The following is a 24,970-nucleotide window of genomic DNA, read 5'->3' on the forward strand; positions in this document are numbered from 1 at the left end:
AAAAATACAGAAAGTGACCTCAAAAACTCACAAATTGACAAAAAATAAAAAATGCATTAAATGACAGAAAAACACAATTACAACATGAAGACACACACACACAAAAAAAAAATAACAAAAACATACAAAATGACTAAACACTGACAAAACATCAAAAGCCCTTTATTAATGTTCTGATTGGTCATTATTCTAAATGCTGACATGGATGTTGATCACATTTGTGGCCCCCGCCGTGATAGAGTTTCCCATCTCCGGAGTAAATAGTAACTTCCATCGTTTAAAAACATCCATCTCCTGCTATTCCTTTCAGCTTTAGTCATTTTTAACTTGGAGATACACACTGTGAACTCCAACAAACAACAAACAGAAGATGACTCTTGTGTCCCTACCATTTGTTTGCTCATTCCTTTGTTTTGTTTTTTTAATCTTTCCATCCACTCCTTCCCACACTCTGATAGCCGACTCCTGGAGTACCTCCATCCCCTCCAGCTCCTGTCTTTCCTGAGTTACTACCACTTCTCATGTCCCTGGTATCAAACAAAAGCTATGGTGTGTTTATACCACACGTGTTTTGTGTGCATGAGATTTGTAGTCATCTGAGAAATAAACTCCTTGGCTTCCTATACACTGCACTTTATTTATGTGAGGCGATCACATTACACATGAACAGAGTTTACACTACCCTCATGGGAACAAGGGGTTAATGTTGTGTTACGAGTGTGGCGGAAAAAAAGCAAAAGCAGCAGCAAGTGATGACATAAACAGAAAGGACACGTTTTAGTATTGAACAAACTCCTCAACTGGCCCCATTAAAGTTAGAAATGTGATTCCAGTAGATGTTAAAAAGTTCAAAACACATTATTTAAGTGTAGGTCGAATGAGGAAAACACGTGTCATGTGTCCATGTTGTTTTAGCTGCAGAAATTCATGCTAACGCTTTAAACATAGCACAGTGCTGCCACCGTGTGTTGGACCGATAGAACTGGACTTTAAGGTCCCCTGACAGAGAAAGTCAACATGAGGTTTTTTAACGTGTTTAAACCTCATGTTGACTTTCTCTGTTAGCTCTAGCTAATGTTGCTTTTTATTAGCATGTTTCAATGTGTCCAGCGGGACAGTCATGCTTCTCTTCAGACTAAAATGCATCATATCCGTGCAAATTGTGATATGGCAGCCTTGGAATACTTTAAAAACAACAAGAAAACATTTAATTAAACATACCTTACAGGATGCTCAGCATTTGTTTACTGCTCTACTCTAGGACGGACAGTCAGTGCTGATTGAATCAGGTGTTCATTGACGTGTTGCTATCTGTGGGTCTATATTACGCATGCGCAGAAGCGCCTGCACAATGCGATGAGCCTGATAATGTACAAGGTTATTAATTTTATGATTTTTATTAATTTTTATATTACTGTGAATTTTTTTGGTCATAATTTTTTTTTTAACTTTTGATTTTTAATTTTTTTTTTTAGTTTTGGTTTATTTAGAACTAGAAAAATAAGTTAAGACCAAAAAAATAAAAATTTTTTTTTTCAAATTTAGAAAGCCCATTCCCGCCAGTAATAATGAGCAAACTCGGAAAAGTAAAATAATAATAATTAAAAAAAATCTTAACTCATATTTATGAGATACATTTGAGATAATAACAATAATTAAAATATCAAAGTTAAAATTATGAGATATTATCTCATAATTATGACTTACATTTTTTATTATTATTATTTTACTTCCTTTTTTGTTTTTTGTTTAGGTTTTTTTACTGGCAGGAATGTGGCTTCCATTTTTTTTTTTTTTTTTTTTTCGGTCTTTACTTTTTTTGTCCAGTCCTGTTTTTTTCCCTTCCATTTTACTATTTAGTACGAATAATCATCTTCCATATATATCAAAGGACATGTAGCTTTATGATCTCACCTATGCTGTGAATTATGGCTGGGTTTATATTTCTCTAGTATTTTTCATCTTTGGCGTCGTGACCATATATGGAGTCACCTGAAATGTCTAGTAATTGAAAAAATACTAATTAAAAATGTATTTTTAAAATGTTTTATTACTCTACACCACTTTCCCTTTCTCAAATATATAGTTCAAATAAAATGCAGTACAAAAAATATCTGCGCTGGTGCATTTTGTCAGTTGTCACTTTGTGCAACAACTAACATCATTATTTTCTAAATGTGTAATATCAAAATTGGTCCATGACCCAAAGGTTGGGAACTACTGCTTTATGCAGACCTGATAAAATCTTCAAAGGATTCATCACTACAAGAAGTGCAATCATTATGAGACAGCAATGCATGTTTTGTTATTGCAATAAAATAAATTGATTTATTTTATTGCTTAATTGTGACCATCACCAGCCCTCCCTAAGGAAGGGTAAGAAATCTTTTATTATAGGGAGGATATAAAAAGGGAGAGCAGTGTTACACCTAAGTGGAGGGGGAGGGGGAGGGGAGGGGAAAGGGAGCAGGGAGGAGAGACTCAAGGTAGGAAATAGAAAGGGTGGGGAAGAATAGATTGTTTTACAGTGAGGGTGAGATGTGAAGTTGTAGAATATATTGTGCTTATTATGTTGTGTAATCAAGCCAGTATAGTGACAAGTGTGAAGCTTAGCTATAATGGTGGTGGCTGTGGACAGGGGGAATGAGTGAGTGGTTGTATCTAAAGCAGGTATTTAGGATTAACGTGTCTAAAATTAAGCCCAGTATGAGTTTTATCCCACATCCCAAGGCGTGCCAGTGCATCATATACCACTATATGTGCAAAAACCGTTACCGCAAACCCAGGAACTGCCCCGGGCCCGCAGATGCAGCCAGGCCAGCAGAAAGGACAGCGATTCTCAACCAGTGGGTCCCACCTGTACTGGGTGGGTCGTGGATTGCTGGTCAAAAATAATATCTGTCATGTTGGACTTTTCTTTTATAAAACACAGTATAAACCCAGTTATTACACCAGTCTAACTCAGGGGACAACTTTTAAAATCTGTGTTCATATTAATAGTGAACCACAGGCTGCCACACAGATATTCCATTGACAACACTGTTATAAAGTGATCACTATTAGATGTATGCATTTATTATGTCATAATAAGTTATACTTTATACAATAAAACAATATACATTAGCAGGAAGAGACGAGGTACAGTTGAAGTTCTGCTTAATCATATTGTTTAATATTTGTTAGGATTGGATAAACAGGTGATGGATCACCTTTATTGTCGTCTATATAATACAGGTACATAGACTAAGCTGGTTTTCTGTTTTAACCCCTCCCTGAGGAGCATTGGGGAGCAGTTAAGGTTAAGGACTGCAGGGCTCAATGACCCACTGTGGAGTTGAACCTGTGACCCTTTGGTTGCATCCTGCTTCCTTAAACCACTTCCCTCATAAATAACAAGAACAGTCACAGCAAATGAGTGCTGCCCAAGCCTAGACTAATTCTTATAAGCAGCCTATTTTAATGGGACCCAAATGAACATAATTTGGTTGTTTGGCTTTGACTGCAGCTGCTAAAAAAAAACACACAAATGCAGAGTCAATCAGTGTAGATTCTATCAATAATCTTAGAGAAAATAAATTGTTTTAGCTGGAACTTAACATTTCAAACTTTAAAAAAAAACACATTAATTGATCAAAGCCAATGTCCCAATTCATCATAAGGGACTTTATGGTGGATGCAGTTATTGTCATTGTAAATTAATGTCTATCTCACAATATATTCGCCTTAATAGCTAGTCCGTTAAAGACATTTAGTCCTGTGTGTAATAAGTCACTGTGTGCTACTGTCGATTACAAACAGGCAAACATCGGAATACCAGATGAGACGTGTTTCAGCAGATTACAGAGTAATTAATCTAACAGCCTGTCATTCAGTAATAAGGATTTATCGAGTAGAGCAGCTGATGTTTATTTTAAAAAGCAGCACATCAGGGGAAAACAAGTCATTTATTCACTTCATTAAGAAGATATGTCTGCACAGCTTGTTCAGGACAATTACTGCAGTCACTTCTGTCAAATGTATTATCTTTTTCTAGTGGTGTTGATTAAAAAAAAAAATAAAAAAGTTCCAAAGTGTTTTTGCAGATTGTTTTTTTTTTTTTTTAAAGAAAGAAAGGAGTGCAGAGTTATTAAAATGTTTGTAGTCCAGGTTTATTGATCTGGCATCCTTCAAAAAAACCCAAAAAACTACACAATTCCATCCTAAAAAAAAAAACCAAAACAAACCTGTGACAAACATCCTCCGTGAATTGATATAACTGAGCACATACAGACACAGTCTGAATAATAAATACAAAGACTGCTACTTTTTCTCCTCGGCCCAAAGCTGACGCAGGGAAAACATTCTGCCTTTTTCTGTTGGATCGATGGCCGAGGCCCAACAATTCAGTCTTTTTAACGTTCCAGAGGTTAAAAAGTGATTGTGGATCTGTTTATGCTTGGATTGTACTCTTAGCAGTGAACGCCAGGTAATAGAGCAGGATACCGATGAGGGCGGCCACCACTTCGGTCGACACCCACGGGCCATTCCAAGCACCCTGACAGAAGAAGAAAAAAGATCAGAGGTTTACAAATAACCAATATGATCAAGGGTTACCTTCTAAAATACCAATACAGAGGGTTCCCACAACTTCAGTCAAATTCAATTTAAGACTTTTTATTGCCATTTGAAATTAAATATAAGACCAACTTCGCAGTAAAACACAATTGGGTGGGAAAAAACGCCACATCGGGTACATAGGGTTTGGATACATTTTTTGTGTCGAGTGCAGACGTGCAACTGGTGGCCCCAAAAAGTAAACAAAAAAAATGACAGTAAAATACACATTACACATACAACAGACTAAAAAAAAAAAATCAAAAACACACAAGATGACTACAAAAACAGCCATAAATCTAATACAAAAAATGAAAACCATGAAGAAAAATCTTCATTAAATAGGCTATTTCCGTTAAATTAACATTTCATCATGTTGTTGAAAGTTGCTACAAGCATGATGCACATCTGAACAAAGTCCTGCTGCAACCATGTCACTGCTTGTAGCTTGTTCTGCTATCATGATTGTGCAATGTTATGGTAAATTATTAAAAAAATGTAAAACGAATGTTACCATTTATTTTGAAATGTGAGATTAAAAATCATACTTATGTGTTAAAATGCAAGACTTTTGAAACATTGACTTTAGACATTTTGTTGACATTTTAAGGCCTTATTTTTAGATTCATTAATTTAATGCCAGGATCTGCGGGAACCCTGAGTGAAGAGCCACTTATTTAACAATCTAAGAAGAGAAGTTCTCACAATGTTACAACATTGGTTTCTATAGATAAACATATTGTATGAGAAACAAATGATTATCATGATTAACAGATCTTCAGTATTTAAATACAAGTAGTTTTGTTTCTAAACATTGCAACAATTTGCCGTTAATTCATAAATTAATTAAAATAATATTGAATATGAAAAAAAAAACTAAGTTGATACAGAATTGTGGGATAATTTAAAATCAATTAGGGTGCAGCTTTGATTAACTGTCTTATTTTGGACACCAGGAAGTGCAAACCTAGTAAATACTGTGAACTTGACAGATACTAATCTTCTTTGCAACTCATTACCATAATTATCTACAAAAACGCAGCAATTCAAAACTGACTCCATGGAGGTTTCTGTTCTACAAACATTTCTTGTTTGATGCTCACCCTGTGGTCAATGTTGACAGAAAAGAGAGGCTGAATGGCATTCACGTCCTCGTTGTTTCTCTGGGCCTAAAACCAATGAGATGCACACAAATTAAAATATGCTTAAAAGAAACCATTGAAATGTCAAAAAACAAGCAAGTGAAACACAAAACCGACCTTTCTCAGCACACTATAGGACTCCTCGTCAAAGAATTTCACCTGATATGTTCCAGAGCTGGCCTGTTTGTGAGGAAGACTCCAGGACACCTGACAGAAACAGATCATATGACGAAGAGCTACCACCAACCCCTGCAGCCCTAACTGCACTTTATATGCAATAGCACACTTTGAATGAGGAAAGTGTGTCAACTAGGGCTGAACAATTTTGGAAAATAATGTAGTTTTTTTCCTCAATATTGTGATTTAATATGGAATTATTTTATCAAGGGCCTCTTGTCATGTAATTTTGAATGAACAGAAGCAATTAATCAATGTTTTTCATAATAAACAATTTCAGATTTATTTAAACTTTAAAAAAATATAAAATGTAAATTTTAAAGCACAGATTACAATAATAAAGCAAACAAATGTGTGGCTTTACCTCTTCAACATATCTAATTAACTTCACGTATCATGAAACATGTAAACATGTGGACTGCACTTCTTAAACACTCCTTGAACTTAACAGGACAGTCTATAAATAAATAAAATAAACAGATATTTAAAAAAATAATATAAAGCTTACTAATATCCAGTCAGTAACATCACCCAAACAAAAGTGCAGAAAAAGTAAGGAGAACAAATATCTACTTTAACCATCTGAATGTTTTTTTTAGGTAAATCAAACTCCCAACAAACTTTAAAAAATGAGGTTTTAAACACACACAGTACATGCGTTTCCTCCATCTAAAGCCGTACCTGGTACTTGCCCACATCCTGGCCTCTGGTCACTGGGAACTGTCTTCCATTGACATCAGCATACAGAGTCACACTCTGCAGAGGAGAGAGATGCTTCTCATTCCATAACTCATATACACTTACTGGTCCCAGTTACTCAAACATACACAGAAATACCAAATAAATAAGCCAATAAACATGGAAAAAATAAGATTAAAAATGTAATTTAAATGGTTCAGCTAGCATGTGGCATTCTGTCTGGTGCAAAAAATAAGTAGTGTGAGTGTTCAGAAACTGTTGATATACTTGGAATATTTTTTACTATCGCATCTCTAAAAATAATGAAAGGATGATTGAATATAGAGCAAACAGTCAGCTTTCGTTTTCTGGATCAAAAATACAAGACAGATATTAATAACTGATAAAAACTTGTTACAACACTCATCTTAGAATAATTATGACGTCTTTATAACCGGTGCATACATATTCTATTGTGCGCAGCATATTAGTACACCATAACAACGTCAGTGATAAACCGATACATCAGTCGGCCAATATTATCGGCAGATTTTTGCGGTTTTTTTAAGTGTATCGGCTGCTACATTCGCAGATCCGCATTATTTACAGAAAGCAGAAATTTTTTTTCACTTGTTCTTGATCATTTGTTTTTAATATTTGTTAAATATTTTTTATTTATTGTCATTTTACCTCACCTTTGTTAATTTCAATAAATATTCCTTTTTTTTTTTAAAGAATTGAGACTGTGTAAATTTTATGATGTAAATTGACGGAGCAAAAGTAGTATCGGCTCAAGAAAATCAGCAGTCCCAATCGATCATCGGCTAAGGCTGATGGGAAGAATCGGTATCGGCATTGGCCCTAAAAAAAAAAAATTCATATTGTTTTATCCATAAAGCACATCTTCCAATACATGAGAAAAAGTGCACAAAGTTCCAGCCATTTAATCTCAATTCAAAGGAGCAGCTTATAAATATTGGGAAATGCAACATTCTTATGATGGATGAGAACCCAACACCTCTGCAGGAAATGTGTGATTTTTCACACAGTCAGACAGTCTTTCAACCTGCTTGTTCAGACACTATAAAGAAATAACACGAGCACTTAATACATTAATTTAACATTTCTTTAGTCAAAGGGCCACAAAAATCGGTAAGCCTGGGGCTCAGTTTGTGTTATTGTGTGGTCTTTTTATGTCTGGTGTCAAAAAAGGGATAACTGACAATTATTTTCATAACCTATCATGTCAAATGTCTATATTTCAGTTGAGAAGGCAATGTCTTTCAAGCATTGTAATTTAAGAATATAAATAGGTAACGTATTATATGTGCATGTATTGTATTACAACCACAAGCATACAATTTAACAAAAATATTCTATTGTTTTGAAGCAAAGATAGGAATCATGAGGTTCCTGTCTGAATAAAAAAGGAGAGACGTGTGCTAGTTTCTGAGACATGCTCCATTCATACCAATTAAAGTGATAAAAGTCATGACACTGTGACATTAGTGATCGTTTCTCTTTGTCGATACCTGACTTTTTAATTGTTTTATTACAGAAACCCCATAACTGGAAGCACCAGCAGTAACTTCAAATTACCTGAGCTCCGTTAGCACAAGCCAGACTCAGTTCAACGATGAAGACGGACTCTGAAGAGATGACGGCGTCGTTGGTGGTATAGGCCGACGGAGTGATGACTGGCTCGGTGCAGCTCTCTCCTGTAAATAGGGTACAGAGTCCGGGTCAATATCACTACAGCAGGTAAACAGCACAGTACTAACAAAGGTCTAGCTGCGGTTGAATGCGTAAATGTGACACATGGTTAACATAAAGCTAGTAAGTCAATGACTCCCACCTGAGCAGGCGACCACCAAAAGAGCGAGGAAAGCGGCTAAAGTTATCCGAAACATGGTGACGCGTGTGCGGCTGTAGAAGCGGTCGATGGTCCGGGCTGTGGAGAAGCTGCTGTTGCTCAAACACTCCACGGAGGAAGGAAGGAAGGAAGTCCACCTCAGCACACTGCCGAAAGCTTCTCTGCGCCTGCGCAGCGGTGACGTGTATCAAGGGCCGCAAAGCACTCTGGGAAACCACTCAATAGACACGTCGTCAACTGAGCAAAATCATAAATGCTGTTTAAAAGTGAGAATAAACCAAAGGAATCCGTTAGTGCAGAGATGGTCAACTAATATCACAAACTGCGATTGTGTTTATTCAGACTATGGACACATTACCAATCTGAGAATTTATACACACAATAGCAAAGGGTTTGTGAGAGTCTTTTTAACAATATTGTGTATTTTTGTAGTCATTTTCCTAAATTTTCTGGTATATAGTGTATTTTTAGTTGTGCAACTTGTTCTTTTGTGTATTTTTTGTAAGTTTTTCCAGGCCCTTTTCTGTTTTTTGGTTGTCATTTTGTGTATTTGTAATTGTTTTGGTTTTTATTTTGTTTTTTTCAATTTTGTGTATTACTGTTGCCTTCTTCTGTTGTCGTTTAATATGTTTCCGATGTTTTTATTTTGAGTCATTTTGTTTGTTTATTTTGGGGGCAAACTGAGAGCTGCATGTGGCCCCGAGCCACCACTTAGTGATACACTTGTTATTAGGGTGGGCTCACATTTATAATGTGCATACAAAAAAATACCTATCAATCTTACAAGGGAAAGTCTTTCGTCGCAGATGTAACAAAGACACCATTAGAGTAGGGAAAACACACGCACACAAATTAGTTTAAAAAAAAGAGGTAGTACCCACTCCTAAATATAATAAAGCGGAAAAAGAAGTGGTATGAATAAAACAAATAAAAAAAGAATATGAATACAAAATGAAAGCAATTAAGTTTACAAAAAATCCCAGATACTGTAAGTGCAGAAGTAACAATACAATCATATGATTTAAACACAAACTGCAACTGATGCACAGCAATAAGAAATCAGGAAAATGTTTAAAATTTTAGATACATCAACGACGTATTAATTTAACCTGAATGTTCATCACCGATCATTGATGTGTGCCGTGTTCATAAACTACATTCCCCAAAACTCTTTTTTCTTAGAATGTGGTGACCTAATGCTTCATTCTGAAATCAGTCATTTGAATCAAATTACAGACTTATTGTTTAGAAACAGCCACTCAGGACGCTGAAAAGTAGTTAAAAAAATTGCAGGAACAAGATTGGCACACACATCTTAATGAAAGGAGAATAACAACAAAAATAGGAAAGTATTTATTGTCCAAGCAATCCAAACATACAGAAAGTCTGCACGATTTCCTTCATATTAGCTGGCTCAATATTATTCATAATCTGGAACAGTATGTCCGTGCAATAATATATTAATAAAACTTTAGAGGTAGAAAAACACATTTGCACAAAAGCACACGTTGCATAAACAGTCTGATGAATGCAAACATTTCTGAGAAGCATTCATAGTTTAATCTTGCTGAAGAACAACAGTCACCTCTGCGGTGCAAGCACATAAATGAAAAGGCTGTTATAGTAAGAAGCCATCCAGGGGAATCGAGTCTTAAGAAGAGTCTCATGAACCGCAGAGAGAAGGCTTTAGTTCAGACGTCTCTCCTTACTACAAATGACTGTGCTGAAAGCTAATGTCAGTGCAACACTTCTGTTTGTATTAGCTCCAGGCCCCACTATTCACGTCAAGTGTCGTGTCATTCCAAAGGACCAGATGCTCTCATGAAGCTGGATCCTCTTCCTCTGCGTTCATCTCGCTTGCTTCTCCTCTGTGCTGACTCAGCAGAGGGATCCGGCAGCGCCTGTTTAGAAAGAAGCTCCTTGAAGACTGAATCCATCTGCTGACAAATCTCCTAAAAAATAAAGTAAAATAAACATTTATATACAAAATATATAGAGAACATTTTAAGGTGTTGCATAGATTCAAAGCGGTCAGTGTGACATTTCTCCAAGCTGTAAAATGCTGACTTGTGAGTTGCCTTCATTCCTGGATTGAGACCATTTTAATGAAAGAATATGAAAAAAAAGGCAGGAATTATATTTAGATTATTGACTATAAATATTGCATTCATTGATAGCCACCTTTTTCAGGGACGTCATAAAATTATCCAGCTCTTGGCCTATATCACATTTTTAACATCAAAATTAGCTCAGGAGCAACAAGAAGGAGCAAAACACCAGAAAACTGCAATAAAGATCAGATTTACACATAGTAGGCTACAGATATTATGGCTTAGAGCATTATTTTTCAACCTTGGGGGGCGCCTGAAATGTCTAGTAATAATTTGAAAAAAGTTACTGATTAAAATTATATCTTCATTTTTTTACTTATCATAATAATTATTATTTAACTGTTACCACACACACACAATCTCAAACAAAAGTAATCTATACTTTCACTTTCTTAATTATAACTAATCATGTGCACTAATCCTGGTTACTTTGTTTGTAACACATTATAACAAACATAATCAAAAAAACTAATTCTAGAAAAGGAATGTCTCCGGGGTTGCCAGTCATTTTTTATATAAAAATGGGGTCATGACCCAAACAAGGTTGGGAACCACTGGCTTAGAGGGACAGCTAAAAATTACACCCTTTTATAAATCAGTGTGAACGCAATATTCAAGTATTTTTTTTTTTAGTTTGAATCAAATGTAACGTGATTATTAATGCCCCCACATGTTTTCATATTTTATACCTTTCTAATACACAGAACCATGATCATCGATCAACGAGCCATTCAACAGATAATGTTGCTGCTTGTAAAAAAAAACCAATCCCATTAATCACTTCTTTTGAATGCATTTGAAATACTAGTGATCACACAATAGCAGCAAATCTCTCACTCAGACTTCAAAATAAAATGAGAAACAGGACAGACCTTGTCTACTTGAACTATTGTATCTTCAGGAGATGCCTGCCGTGGATACCTGCATGTGTTTAAAAAGAAAAAAAAAGTATAACCCATTACTCACTTTTATTTTCGTACAAACCTTATAAACCAGTGTGACTTACTCTTTGCGTAAAAAACCGGGAGAGTGTGTTCTCTTCGATTTGTTTTGCGGCTCAAGTGGAATTTGGAGCGTTGTCCTCCCAGCAGCGACAACGCCGCCCCCTGTTGGTAACACACTGTAGTCCAAAGAGCCACTGCTGTTGGCTCTGGGCCGATGTGCTTTCCTCCGCGTGGGATCTGATGAAATGCCTGAGCTGTGGTCAGCAGAGGCTCCTGATTCCAAATCTGCAATGAAGGGATATTTCATGGCATCACGGACCTTTCTGTGCCGACTATGAAATGTTCCAGCATACACGCTTACATAAACAATAGATAATAGGCAGTGGCTATCTGTACGGTTGCCGTATCAATATACCGACATTCTATCCGTACACAGCACCCCTCATTGGCCAGTTTAGGTCACATGACGAAGACTAAACCTAACCCTAAAACACTACGTACTTGTACTTCGGTAAACGTACCAATAGCACCAGGGGTTGTCCGTATGTAACCGTACGAATAGACACTTTATAGATAATATTTCTCCATTCACATGTGACACACACTGCACACAGACACACACAGGCTTAGAATGCTGAAGACTTGGCTAAAAATGGAAATAATGGACACAACTGACCAAAAGTCAATAAGAACCACTGCTTTGTCCAGGGTCTTTCTTCTTCTGCCAGCACGCTTGGCACAAGAACTTAAAACCAGCGCTGTATTCTACTGTATGTCATCTTAACTCTGCTTTTAATAATAATGCAAATACTAAGTTGAGACCAACCAGAATTCTCTTGCGGTCTTTTAAACATGTCCACCGATGGGCAATGAAAGAACCAGGTCAGTTGGACAGAGGCCTTTTGAGTCTGACGAAGACACTATGTGGAGTGTGGGTGGGGCCTCGTGATCGGCAGGAGCTGACCAGGCTACTTTGTATAATTTCTAAACATTTAGCTTTACACTTGGCGACCAATATAACATTTAGATTTACATTTAACATTTAGATTTACATTTACATTTAACATTTAGATTCAAGTTTTACATTTAGATTTAACATTTACATTTATTTTCCATGTTTACACATTTTTAACAATGATATAGAACATGCTGTTTTACATTACTGTGTCTCAAATGAAAAAAAAAAATAGAGCTAAATGTAAGGAAAGTGAGCTAATATGTCAGCTATGAAACAGTGACTGAGTTTTTACATTCAGCACCCCATACACTTTGAGCGTCATCACTTTTAATAAAACTCACTACCTACCGTCCTTACTGATGGAGTAATCTGTGTCTGCTTCTCCTTCCTCAATGACAATCTCACTGTGAAGGAAATATAATCCTTAATCACTCAACCAAGGGTTTTTTTCATGGCATGTTTGTATGTGAGTTGAAAACATTGTTCATCCTACCAGTCGTCCTCTTCAAGGGTCATGCATTTTTCATACATGGGGCCTGGTACTTCACTCGGACCAGGGAAGATGTTCTCGTGCTGAACGATGATGCTGTTTACTAACGCATTTATCTGAGGCTGCAGCGTGACAATATCCTCATCCTCAGTTCCTCTCAACAGGCTGGGACCAAAACACACAGCTAGATTGTAAGGCTGCATCATGTTCTCGTCACTATACTGAGAAACACTGGAAGCAGAGAGAAAAGGTAAAAGAATTCAGGGCATGGAAGAAGAGAGTGAAATAATTTCTTTTAGTATTGTTTAGCTCACTTTCACCATGATAAATCATCATACGGGGGGATAGATCACCTTTATTCTTGTCACATAATGAGCTACATACATGAAATTCTTTCTCTGCATTTAACCCATCCCTGAGGAGCAGTGGGCAGCCACAGTGTAACGCCCGGGGACCAGTTAGGGTTAAAGGACTTGCTCAACATCCCACAGTGATGGCCCAGGTGAGATTTGAACCGGTGACCCTCCGATTACAAGCTCGCCTCCTTAACCAATAGCCACCACTGCCTAAATAATGGTAATAATACTCCATAACGTACATCATTGGACACTATGCTAAAATGAAGGAAATTCTCAATATACTATGCAAAAAAACAACTGTCCTCAAGTTAAAAGTAAAAAAAAAAAAAGAATATTTTCTAGTTTACTTTCTTCACTTTTATCTTATCCTCACATTTAAGAATAATTCATGTCATACATCTTATAGTTATAATTGTCAACAATTTGTCTGCATGTAAAAAAATAAATGTTGATTATATCCGAATCCTATAACTTATTAGTATATTTAATTCTTAAAATGTATTTTTAGATCTTAATTTTCTTGCTTTACACTCTTGCTGAGTGTAAAGCAAAGTGTTTAGAACACATTCAATATTTGCTTTATACTCTGCAAAACATTTATGATTTAAATCTAAATTCAAGATTTACCTTTTTTTTTAAAAAAAAAAAAAAAAAAAAACAAATATATTGTTTAAACTTGCATACAATATGTTTTTCTGACATTAATTTCGGTTTCAAATGTAAGGAAAAACAGCTGAATATTGAACGTAGAACAGTTTTACATTGGCCACCTCATAAAAAAGTGCCCTGGTATAGAATACTCACTGATGAAGGAATGCAAAGAGGTATCTCATGACAATGATGACAGGCACAGGATAAGAAGCGATGACTGCTTTACACTGAGCAGCTCTCTCAGCCTCGCTTTTTGTAACTGGAAGAGTAAAAAAAAATGCGTTTGTGTGAACTACTGTACATCTGCAGCCACAGACAGTACAGTATATCCAATAAATCTCACAGGCGTTTTCCAGAAGCTGGCTGGTGCTACTGATCGGAAAAAGCGGATTCTCCAATGTCCTAAAATAAAGCTTCAGGACACCAGCTACAGAGTCCAGGTCATACCACTGCTCAGACAGGGGGTCCCCTCCTGCAGGGGAAGCCCACAGTGCAATGCCTCATGTTAATAATGCACACAGGAGGTAAATTACAGACAATATATACATTATTCTTACACAGACACACCTGAACTATGAGTTACAGATGTTTACCTTGCTCAAATGCATCTCTTAAAGTGTTGACTTCCGTCTGGGATCCCGGCACTCGAAATATCCCTTCATGGTGAAGACCTATAAGACAAATGAGAATTTATTATCCACGCATAAAACTAGGATGGAGTTTCTAAAAAGGGATTTCTGTGCATGGATAATATCCATATTAATGATGTTACTACATGGCTCAAAAATAAGGATAGCAAAAATGAAGTATATTGAACTGCTATATATTTTTTTGTTGTCGCATAAAAGCAACAATATACAATATAACCCGTAGCGAAGCAGTGAATGATCTTTTCTACTGCTTGTTACCATATACTGTACATATAGTCCTGTTTCACTGAGTGAGAATCACCATAAACAGCAAAGGTTTTATCCTCTCTTGGGAAATTTGACTAATTTGGAGTTAAGAACCATTGTGTCTTTGGACAGCACAACCAATCTGTCCATTAACAATTTACGCTACCCTCTAAGGCAGGGGTGTCAAACTCAGTTTGGTTCAGGGGCCAAATATGGACCAGTTTGATCTCCAAGTGAATTTAAGAAGGAAAAAGAACAATTTTAACATCCTGTGCTGTAGTTTTTAATATCAGTCGCTGCTGTTGAATGTTTTTACTTCAAAAAGTATTGATTTTTTAACCATTTTTTGTGTAATATAGAGGAATTTTGCTGAACTGTTTGTAAGAAATTGCAAGATTTGTGGAAAAATGTTGTAGTTCTTTCTGCAATTTGCAAATAAAATGACTGCATTCATGTGATATCAACAAATGAAAACTGCAATCCCCTAAAAAATGTTGCAGAGTTTTGTTAAATTGGTGAATTTGAGATATCTATAACTAGATTATTTGGTAATTTACACAATAATTCGTGTTATCTCTATCATTTTTACTGTCTCCTGCGGGCCTAATTGGATGCTAAAAGGGTTGAATTTGGCCCCCGGGCCCTGAGATTGACACATGTGATCTAAGGCTTTGAAATCCTATTAAAGCAGTAACTAGTTGAACAGTTGCACCAGATCAATGTTGTGCCACATGTTCAAATCCCTTATACCTGCTCAGTCTCAATTACTCACCATTCAGGTTGATGAAACGAATGCAGCTTTCCACAACCACTGGTATCTGCTGACCCGATGCCTTCATTCCAGGATAGAAAAACAGTTTTAGTCATGAATATTCACAAGCAAACGTGAAACGTCACTACTTAATAGAAGTGGAAACAAAAAGTGTATAAGAGTTGTTGAAGGATCGTGTGTGCAGGCGTGGTTATGGATATCTACCTGTATAAAAGACAGCATGTCTCCATTGAATAATTTGCGGTTGTGTAACAAATTGGCCCCTGACGGATTTCTTCTGATGCGTGCAGACTTTCCTGTGTGTCTGTGAGTCAACAACCCAATGTGGAAGAAAAAAAAACCTTTATCACACTTAAATAATGAATGTTCTCCCCTAAATAAATACATAAATAAAGTATTCCAACCTTGGCTGATGCTCATTTGATGCTTCTGAAAGTAATGTAACAGTTGAAAAAAAGAGTATTTCACAAAACTAAAATGGGTACACTTTATCTCACAATCAGCTGTCAGCAGTTTGAGCTATTTTTGTTTGGAAAATGCAGAAGTGATACCTTTTTCAACCGCCACTTTAAGCAAATCGTGTTTGGCTTGCAGTTTAGACACCAAGGAGCTGCCAATAAGATAGTCTTTAACTTTCTGAAAAAGATGTGGCAAGACTTAAAGTTCCTATTTACTTATAGTCAAATTAAAAACAAACAAAACAGAAATAGAATATATTGTAACAGAAGCTTACAGTAAAGTAGAGGTTTTCCATTTCCTGTTGGTTGGCCCTGCGTCGGGCTACGCTAGGCTTTGCTGGAAGGTTGTCAGTACTGTCCTCCTGAGGGCTAAAGGCCAGCTCCAGATCATCATCAGCGATTCCCTCCAACAGGAAAGACTGGGCTGCTGACATGCCCTTACCAGCCTGAAGTAAAGAAGACAGGATCAGAGAAGAGACATTTTAGATATATTAGCTGCTTTTAAATAGATGCACTGTTACACAGTCACTTGAGTTATTTCTGGTTTATCCGTCCACTTGTTTTAATAATGAAAGTTTGTCTGTTAATTCATGTGAAATACCTCTTCTGGTGTGCCTCAGGGTTTGGTTCCAAGTCCTGTACTGTTCAATATTTAGGTTTCTTCTATGTGAAACCATTAGTGTAGGTGCTCATGAATACAGATTTTCAATTACTGAGCAGTGCTCTGGTTTTTTAGGGACTCATTTTCACGACAATATCCAAAATCTCATCTCTACATCCCCAAACCAACAAAACCAAAACATATTTTTAGTCCTTAAAGGTCCCATGTCATGCTATTTCTCACCCATCTCCATCAACGGGACACTGACTTCCTTCTCCCCACACGGTGACGTAGGGCCAGAGGCCGGCCTACCCGCCCTCCTCCCACCCACTCCGTAGCCGAGCTCATGCTAAATGCGCACATTCGTGGGCGTGTCTGTTTACATGTCAATCACGGCAGAGAGCTTCCTGGAGGCGCGGCTTCTCCAGCTCAGTGCCGCATCATATTTGTCACCAAAGTGGGAACGCGTCATCAAATTGGAGCGAGGTGTTTGGGCTCGCCCTGCAGTAAGAAAGGAGCAAATCACCTTATAACTAACGATTGAGGGAATCAATAAAAAAAAAACACTTTGGGCATGTGTATGAAGCCCTAATAGCACTTTATGATGTTTAAAGCACAGAAAAGTCCATATAGCGTAACATGGGCCCTTTAATTAAGCCAAACTAAACGTGCTGTTGCAGAATTCTGTTTTGTGTAAAGCACTTGTCTTGTATATGAAACGTGCTGTATAAATAAACTTTACTTCAGCTTTTACCCTCGTGCCACTTGCCAATCTAATTTTATTTACGAGCATTTTATAGAGTAAGTTTTTCTTTGTCATTCACAGCATGTATTTTCAATCAGCACTGAGAAAATTAGCGCCATAAATAAATATTCTATGGAATGTTTCTGGTAGAAAATTAAATATAAAAGCAATCTTAGCTGCACTTTTCCTCATCTGAGGCATTTATGCAATTGATTGTGTGTTCAAGAATCTGATGGCTTGAGGAATGAAACTGTTACAGAAATGAGTAGTCCTGGTTTAGAGGCTTGGGAGCCTCTTCCCAGACGATAGCAGGGAGAACAGTCCGTGAAGGGGGTTGATGAGTAGTTTATGATATTCTGGGCTCTGTTTAGACAGGGTTTGTCTAATGTTCTTGATGGATGGGGAGAGAGGTACCTCTCTGCCATCTTCACTCTCCGCAGAGACTTTCTGTCTGAGGTCCTGGAGCTGCTGAACCAGAGGGAGAGTCCGCAGCTCAGAACACTCTTCATCGTTCCTCGGTAGAAAGCGGTGAGGACCGAAAGGAAAGATGTGCTCTTCAGTGCAGGGCCCACTTGGCCAGAGATGAAGTGTGTAATGTCCAGTCCAGATTGTCTGTTAATGGACAAACACCAACCACCACCATCTTTGATCCTCATCTTCACCCTAGCAGCCATCTCTCATTTTGATTTTTTCACAGAAAGTTACTTACCATTTTCAGGGCTCAATACATAAACTGAAGTGACTGCCCTTTTCAAACTTTGATGTTTATCGAACTTCCTCCCATATCAATCAGATTTATTGATTCCGTTATGAAAAACCGCATTTCTTTTTATTCAAGCCAATTTTTAGTCAACACTTGATTAACTTCTTTCAGTTATGATTCAATTTGATTTTCTTTAGACTTATGGTGCCATTTTAGTTTTGGTGTAAAATACTTAGTTCTTTATTAAATGGCTGCACAAAATGCCTCAGTCTTCTTTTTTATTTTATTTAAAGCTGGGGTATGTAAGGTTTTTTTTGTTTTATTTGGTCAAAAATCCATAATCATCTTATTATATTGTATTGAATATTGTAATGCAAAGTGTTCTGAGTGGACAGTGAATCTTTTTTCCTTCTCCTGGCTCTGTAAATGAGCTTTAGAAACACAGGAGCGTGACGCTGGACTTCAGCCAATGAGAGATCTTTCTACCAACAGAGCAATCCCACAAGCTGTTTTAACCATTGCTATTGGCTGCTCGAGTTGCTCATCTAAAGTCGATGTGGGTTCCCATCCCGGGAGTAGGGACAGTCCCATGGCATTATATTCCAGCTGAAATCTCTAATGTGGCTTTTGGCACAGCGGTTACATGGTAAATCAAGAGGAAAAAGGAAGACACAGGTGGAGAAGCAACAGAATAAAGGACCAAACGTGTTCAGGAGAAACGCTGTCCATGGAGTCGGTGTGTGCAGCCAACTGTGAGCGATCCGCTTTCAGTCAGCACAGTCCGCCCCGAGTCAGAGAGAGAAAGTTAGAACAGACGGAATAAAATAGCTAATTGTAAATGATCTAAGGTGGAAAAAACAGACCCAATTCATCTGCAGTGTGGGACGGAGTGTGTCTGATCTGATCATCTGAGATCGGCTGCAGCTCAGCTGCTCGTGTTTGAGGAGCAGCTATGACTCTGACCCTCTTACTGTCTCACAGCAGCGAATGATACAAGCTTTCATGTCTCTAAAACATCAGGAAACTCTCCAATAGCACAACATAAAGTTCCTACATTTGCTACTATGGAGAAAACAGCAGTAAAGAGTTCCAAAGATGTGCATGTGCACGCAAGAGTGGAGTGCCTCACGATTCTACATACCCCAGCTTTAATGCCACTCTGACTGTGCTTGCACGTCTTTAATAATCCCATTGGGGTTTTATGACTGTAAAAGCAAACCTTACTTATGCATTACTCTCACTTTTACTGGATCTTTGAACGTAATAATGTGTTAAGCCTTGCAGCAACTCAAACATGCAAACGAAGGGCTGACGGTTATGTGATGCACTTTACCTCCTCTGTTTCCGTGGTGACAGCTCTCAATCGAATTTGGATTTGTTTGAATCTGGTCTCTAACTCGCATCTCATCTCACCCTCCGCGCTGACCTCAGAAACCTAGAAAGATCATAAACAGGTCCACGGTGATACCACTCAGTATTTAACATTGTGGAATCATACCACCCACCTGGTCACCATCATGGGGCTGATAAGAAAAGCGTAGAGGCATGGAGAATGTGTTGTGGTGGTCCTGCAGGAGGGAGTCCCTGTCGTTGTTTTGGTCCAGCTTGCTCAAAGTGTCCTGGAGCTGCTGAAGCCCTGTGCTTAGGTTATTATGGGCTCGCCATCGCCTGGAAAGGTAGGCCTGCATCACCCGACCGAGAGAGAAGTGGTACCCAACATCTGCACACTGAGGAGAAACCTAATTAGTTTCCATGGCACAGGTTTGTTGCATAGATGTCTGAACTCATTAACTCACATCTATCAGTGTAGAGATGTCTTGGAAGTAGTACTTGTTCATGGAGTTATTGGCTGCAGCCAAGTTAAGAAGGTAGTCATTTCGGGCCTTGCTGCACTTCAAGTGTATCTCTTCTACCTTCCTTTGCCTCTACAACACATACACACGTAATCAACCCACCTTCATACAATAAATGGACAACAAATACGCGTGAGGTTGTTCTTTACTTTTTCAATCAGCCTCTCCAGTTTTTTTGCGTTCTGTTTTTGCTTTTCCTCTTGTTTCTCCGCCTCTCTCAGCTTCCCGTCTGCACACTTGTAGTCTGAGTGGTACTGGTAGTACGTTCTCCATGCCTGCACAGAGACGCAAAAATGCCAATGATTTCTTCTGTGAGGTGAGGAAACTGAAAACGATTGGAATGAATGATGCGTTTCTCACGGTCTGTAGCTCCGTCGTAACTTTTAGTAGCCCATCTTGTAGCTGAGTGCAGATGTCTTTACTCTGAAATAACACAGATGCAATTATCAAAGAGTGTTGTTGCACATTGCCAACACGTGCCAAGAGAAATACTGTACTGGAGTGAAGAGCATTCATCGAGAGATATACTTTTTTGGCAAGGCGTTGCGTGTACTCCAAACAATGTGCAAGGGGCTGGATGAGGAAGTTGCTGCAGCTCTCACTCAGTCCACTGTGATCTCTACTGTCTTGGCGTGTCTGGGACAGAAGAGCCAACCACACCTGAGCCACTGATGAGTGACTACTGGGCTCCTTTCTGAGTGAGTACATGTGTACAGAAAGGAAAAGGCAGTACAAGAGCCTGATGAGTCCATCAGTTGCAACACACACAAAGGTGAAGTATTTCAAAAGATTTTCATTACTTCTTTATTCTTGAATTGAATTTCTCTGCAAGTTTTTCCAGGGAGCGGGCATATTCACTCTCAATCTCACCCCGTCGACGCAGGTAGTCAGCCAGATCTTGCAACTGTTGGCTCTTCTGCTCAAGTTGCGTGTCCAGCACCTTCAGTTGGTCTACAAGTTGGCAACGCACCTCTGTGGAAAAACAAAAAACCAGAGTAATGACCAAAGAGAAAGGTAGCACACATTTGAAACTGTAGTTCTTTACCTTTGATTTGCGTGTCGTAGTCCACAGCAACAACTTTCTCCTTCCGTACTTTTGCATGGGAAGTCATTGTTGTTCCAACTGGGTGAAATCCTATAAAGGTAGCAAATAATTAACTAAACTACCATCCAGCATGAAATGCATGCGTCTTATCTTTGTCAAACTAGTCTGCTCTGATTGGCTAATAAGGTCTAGTAATAAAACAACGCGTCTGATCTTCTGCTGCCACGAAGCATTAATATATCCACAGCAACACTTCTTCATAAATCACACTAACTTCCTCCGGATACAAAGACCACATGAACATGATCCTCTTACTGTAACACATCTCTTCAGAACTGGTCGGGCCTCTTGCTGCTTGTCTTCACAACTCTAAATCCAGCTAGCAAGTGTTGCTGCCTGCTGCACTACACATGCTGCAGAATTGCATGTGTTGCAAATATAGCTCTAGTAACAACTCAACTCACCTAAAAATAGGGTGAACTACAGGGCATACAACTCTGAGGGGGATGTCTGCGTAAAGGACTACAGGTTCTATCCCCTGACTAAATCTATCATGAGTACATATAAATATATATGTAGATCAATAAAACCAAAAATCTAAATAAGGATGTAGAAAAAGGGAAGGCTTAGTACAGACATGGGCAACTGGCGGCCACATGCGGCCCCCAAAGTAAATGTACAAAATGACAGGAAAATACACCAAATAAAAAGCAAGAATGCAGTTATGCAAGAAAATACAGTAAGATACAAGAAAAACACAGAAAATACTCCAAAACACACAAAACTACTACAAAAAATGTACCAAACGACAACAAAAATACACAAAAAATGACTCCACAAACCCACAATAGTAAACAAGCAAAATGACAACAGAAATGCACAGAAATTACTCCAAAAAATGCAAAATGACAACACAAATACACAATTTGACTCCAAAACACATACGTTTTACAGGAGAAATACACGAAAGGACAACAGAAATGCACAAAAGGCCTCATAACAAGCAAGATAACAATAAACATACACAAAATGACAGAAAAACACACAAAATTGCTGTTAACACTCAGATTGGTCATTATGATTGTTGATAATGTGGCCCTTTGACCAAACAAACACATTTTTGTGGCCCCTGCTGGGATAGAAGTTGCCTACTAGTGGTTTGTACATTCTGGTATTTTCACACGTTCCCAATTTGGAGGCTAAATAAATAATGAGGTTACCAAAAAAAATTAAAATGGGGAAGAGTGGCTTTTTCCAGCCACATCATGACCCCAAAACTGTCTCACTGGTTCTCTTTCCACCCCAACTTCTCTTTTCTTAAACATCACTCATCAGCATTCCTCTTCAGCTGAGCTCTGCTTCACATTTACCATAACTGACCTGCTGGAGACTCCTGCATTTCACCATCACCAAACCCTACTACACAACCACCCCACAGAAAGGAGAGCCTCAGTTTCTCTTTTCCAGGTTGTGTCAGCCTTTTCCATTCGTACTCCTTTCATTCTTTCTCCATGCGATCAACAGTGACTCACCGCCTCCTGTGCCTGTGTCCTTTACCAAAGCAAGTCTCAACCTTTCTCAACTACTGCTTTTTAAATAGACACCAAGTGCTTTTGGTTCTTCTCGCCTTAAGTTTTACGAGTGCCAACACAGTTGCTGCTGGATAGCTTTAGAGCTTTGTTCGTAACCATTAAAACATAAACATGTGATCATATACAGAGGAATTACAAACTACATGTGGTTGTATGTCAGAAATGACTGCATAAGACCCAATAGGACTTTTTCATGCTTTGGTAAAATAGTGCTTATAAATAATTAATAGTTTAATAGAAGCTGGAGGATTCTTACCTGGTTTAATGGAGCCGTCCTGATTTGCCTCCTCTTCAGACAAGAGGCAACTAAATAATGTCAGAGTAAGCTCTGAAATGTTTCACCTCCCCCTCACATTGGGCATGGATGGATGTGGGTGGAGTGGAGCTCATCTCTCTCTCTCTCCCTCTCACACACACATTGAGCCACTCTCTCCTTCTCACACACTCAGTTGGTGCCATCAGTGAGTATGTGATTGTGCAAGTATGACTAGTGAAAACCCTTCTGAGTCAGATGCCTCCTCTTTTTTTTTTTTTTATTCTCCATTCTTTTTCTTCAACCCCACAGCAGCTTCTTAGCCCAATTAAAGCAGCTGCTTCCACTGATTAGTCCCTGCTCACTGCTTGTGTGTGTGTGTGTGTGTGTGTGTCCAGCTGCTTTGCCATTCAAGCACGAAACTCACACCAAGTCATCTTTACAGTGAAAGGCACAAATGTACTCAAACAGAACAATGACAACTATTCAGTTATCACACACTTTGCAAAAATGTACATTTCAGACAAAAGTAACAGATAATGTTGATGGGATTTTTAGTAGATTCTGAAAAATGACTTTTGAATGCATCATTCTTGTCTTCTGTCATTTCTCTGAAAAGTGTCGCAAAGACCGGAGGTGTGAAATTCAGCTATTTGTGATAAAGTGTAACACTGTGAAAGGTCACTGTGTGCATTCATTTGCTCTTATCTGCCTCTTCTCTCTCTCGTTGTTACTGCTTCCTTCCTCAGAGCTAAACCAACCAGACCTTTTGGGTCTTCCTCAGCCCAAAATGAAACATGCAGAATAGGCCAAAAAGAGTCCAGCTGCAAAATAGAGTGGTTCACAATATGATGGTTATGAGTACAAGTTTTCCAAATTTTCCAAGCCACATTTTGCCTTGTGTTTTTTGACATTTTGAACATCTGCACCAAAAATTGAGCCTAACGTGAGTAAAGGGTGGCACACAGATATTAGAAACTTAAACAATATCATAGTATATAATATTAATAGAATATATATAATAATTAATAGAATATAAAATATTTAGTATATAACCAAAACTTCAGGAAACGCAAACAAAAATTACAAAAAAATGCAAAAAACGTAAACAAAATGTATAGTTTGAGAACAAAATTTTGATTTGTAAACATAACCAGCATTTTAATGTTTTTTTTTTTTTTTTTAAATTACGAATACATTTTTTGTTTGATTGAACAATTCTACCTCCATATACAAGTATGGTCAATAGTCTCTCCCTGTATTTATACTAAATAAATAAGAACCATAGTTGGAGTCAAATATAATGTAATGTAATGTAATTGCATGATTGATAATTACAATTGGCATGAAAATTGTATAAAATCAATTACATTTTTATTTAATTTAATGCAAAACTTGGGATGAAAAACTAATTACAAGATAGATAACATGTTTTTAGTGTATTTTTATTTTTGATTTAAAATCCGTTATCATAAGAGATGCTAACAGAAAGCTAACACAAGAGGAAGATTGTTTTATGGGGTACTTTATTTCAGACTCTGTAATTGTGATTAATTGTAATTTAACTTCAGTAATTGAGAACGACCCTGAACAGGAACAAGTGGGTCTGAAAATGAATGACTGAATAATTGAGAACGTAACTGTAATTGACATTAAGTGGATTAAAAAAATAATAAATACTGCCCCTTTAATTCTAACTGGGAAAAATGCAGGTCACTGCAATTGTAATTGAACATGGGTAATTATTAATTAAAGACGTAATTGTAACTGAAAATGTAATTGATCCTTTTAACAACATTGTTGTTGAAGTTAAAACACTATATCTGAAAATAAAATAAAAAAACGTTAACATTGTGAAAGTGTGCCAATTGCAATCTGGCAAACTTTGGTAACAAATGATTTTGTGAACCTTTTTCTTTGCGTTATTTAATCAGAAACTATGTAGCTGCCTAGTCTAAAACTCCTATAATTTTGAGCTGTTCTCCATGCGTAGGCGTTGATAGGTTGTCCTACATTGCTATGGCAGAAACATGATCATGATCAACCTACCAGTATGAATACGACCACAGCTGGATT

General features: G+C 37.7%; 2 protein-coding genes across 3 annotated transcripts; both read right to left on the reverse strand.

Annotated features, from left to right (window-relative positions):
- Positions 1-3,890: 3,890 nt before the first annotated feature.
- On the reverse strand, positions 3,891-8,632 carry ssr4 (signal sequence receptor, delta). Its single transcript, XM_028452061.1, has 6 exons — positions 8,446-8,632; positions 8,190-8,308; positions 6,594-6,668; positions 5,853-5,942; positions 5,697-5,762; positions 3,891-4,534 (listed from the first exon to the last, which is right to left on the reverse strand). Exons 1-6 carry the CDS (start codon positions 8,498-8,500, stop codon positions 4,430-4,432), a joined length of 510 nt encoding a protein of 169 aa, XP_028307862.1. The 5' UTR covers positions 8,501-8,632; the 3' UTR covers positions 3,891-4,429.
- Positions 8,633-9,804: 1,172 nt separating this feature from the next.
- Positions 9,805-23,769, reverse strand: LOC114466522 (rho GTPase-activating protein 4-like). Of its 2 annotated transcripts, none has more exons than XM_028452020.1 (22): positions 22,898-23,769; positions 21,050-21,139; positions 20,805-20,976; positions 20,533-20,698; positions 20,365-20,427; positions 20,154-20,279; positions 19,948-20,076; positions 19,657-19,878; positions 19,485-19,586; positions 16,378-16,548; positions 16,196-16,280; positions 16,049-16,073; positions 15,849-15,948; positions 15,645-15,705; positions 14,570-14,647; positions 14,320-14,448; positions 14,130-14,235; positions 12,970-13,197; positions 12,825-12,880; positions 11,581-11,803; positions 11,447-11,495; positions 9,805-10,415 (listed from the first exon to the last, which is right to left on the reverse strand). In XM_028452020.1, the coding sequence occupies exons 2-22, from the start codon at positions 21,114-21,116 to the stop codon at positions 10,260-10,262; spliced, it is 2,514 nt and encodes an 837-aa protein (XP_028307821.1). In that variant the 5' UTR covers positions 21,117-21,139; positions 22,898-23,769; the 3' UTR covers positions 9,805-10,259. The 2 variants fall into 2 exon arrangements, with proteins under 2 accessions (XP_028307821.1, XP_028307819.1); XM_028452018.1 differs by lacking the exon at positions 22,898-23,769 and adding an exon at positions 21,365-21,705.
- Positions 23,770-24,970: the final 1,201 nt, after the last annotated feature.

Source organism: Gouania willdenowi, chromosome 7 (assembly GCF_900634775.1).
Source record: "Gouania willdenowi chromosome 7, fGouWil2.1, whole genome shotgun sequence".
In the NCBI taxonomy this organism is placed as follows: domain Eukaryota; kingdom Metazoa; phylum Chordata; class Actinopteri; order Blenniiformes; family Gobiesocidae; genus Gouania; species Gouania willdenowi.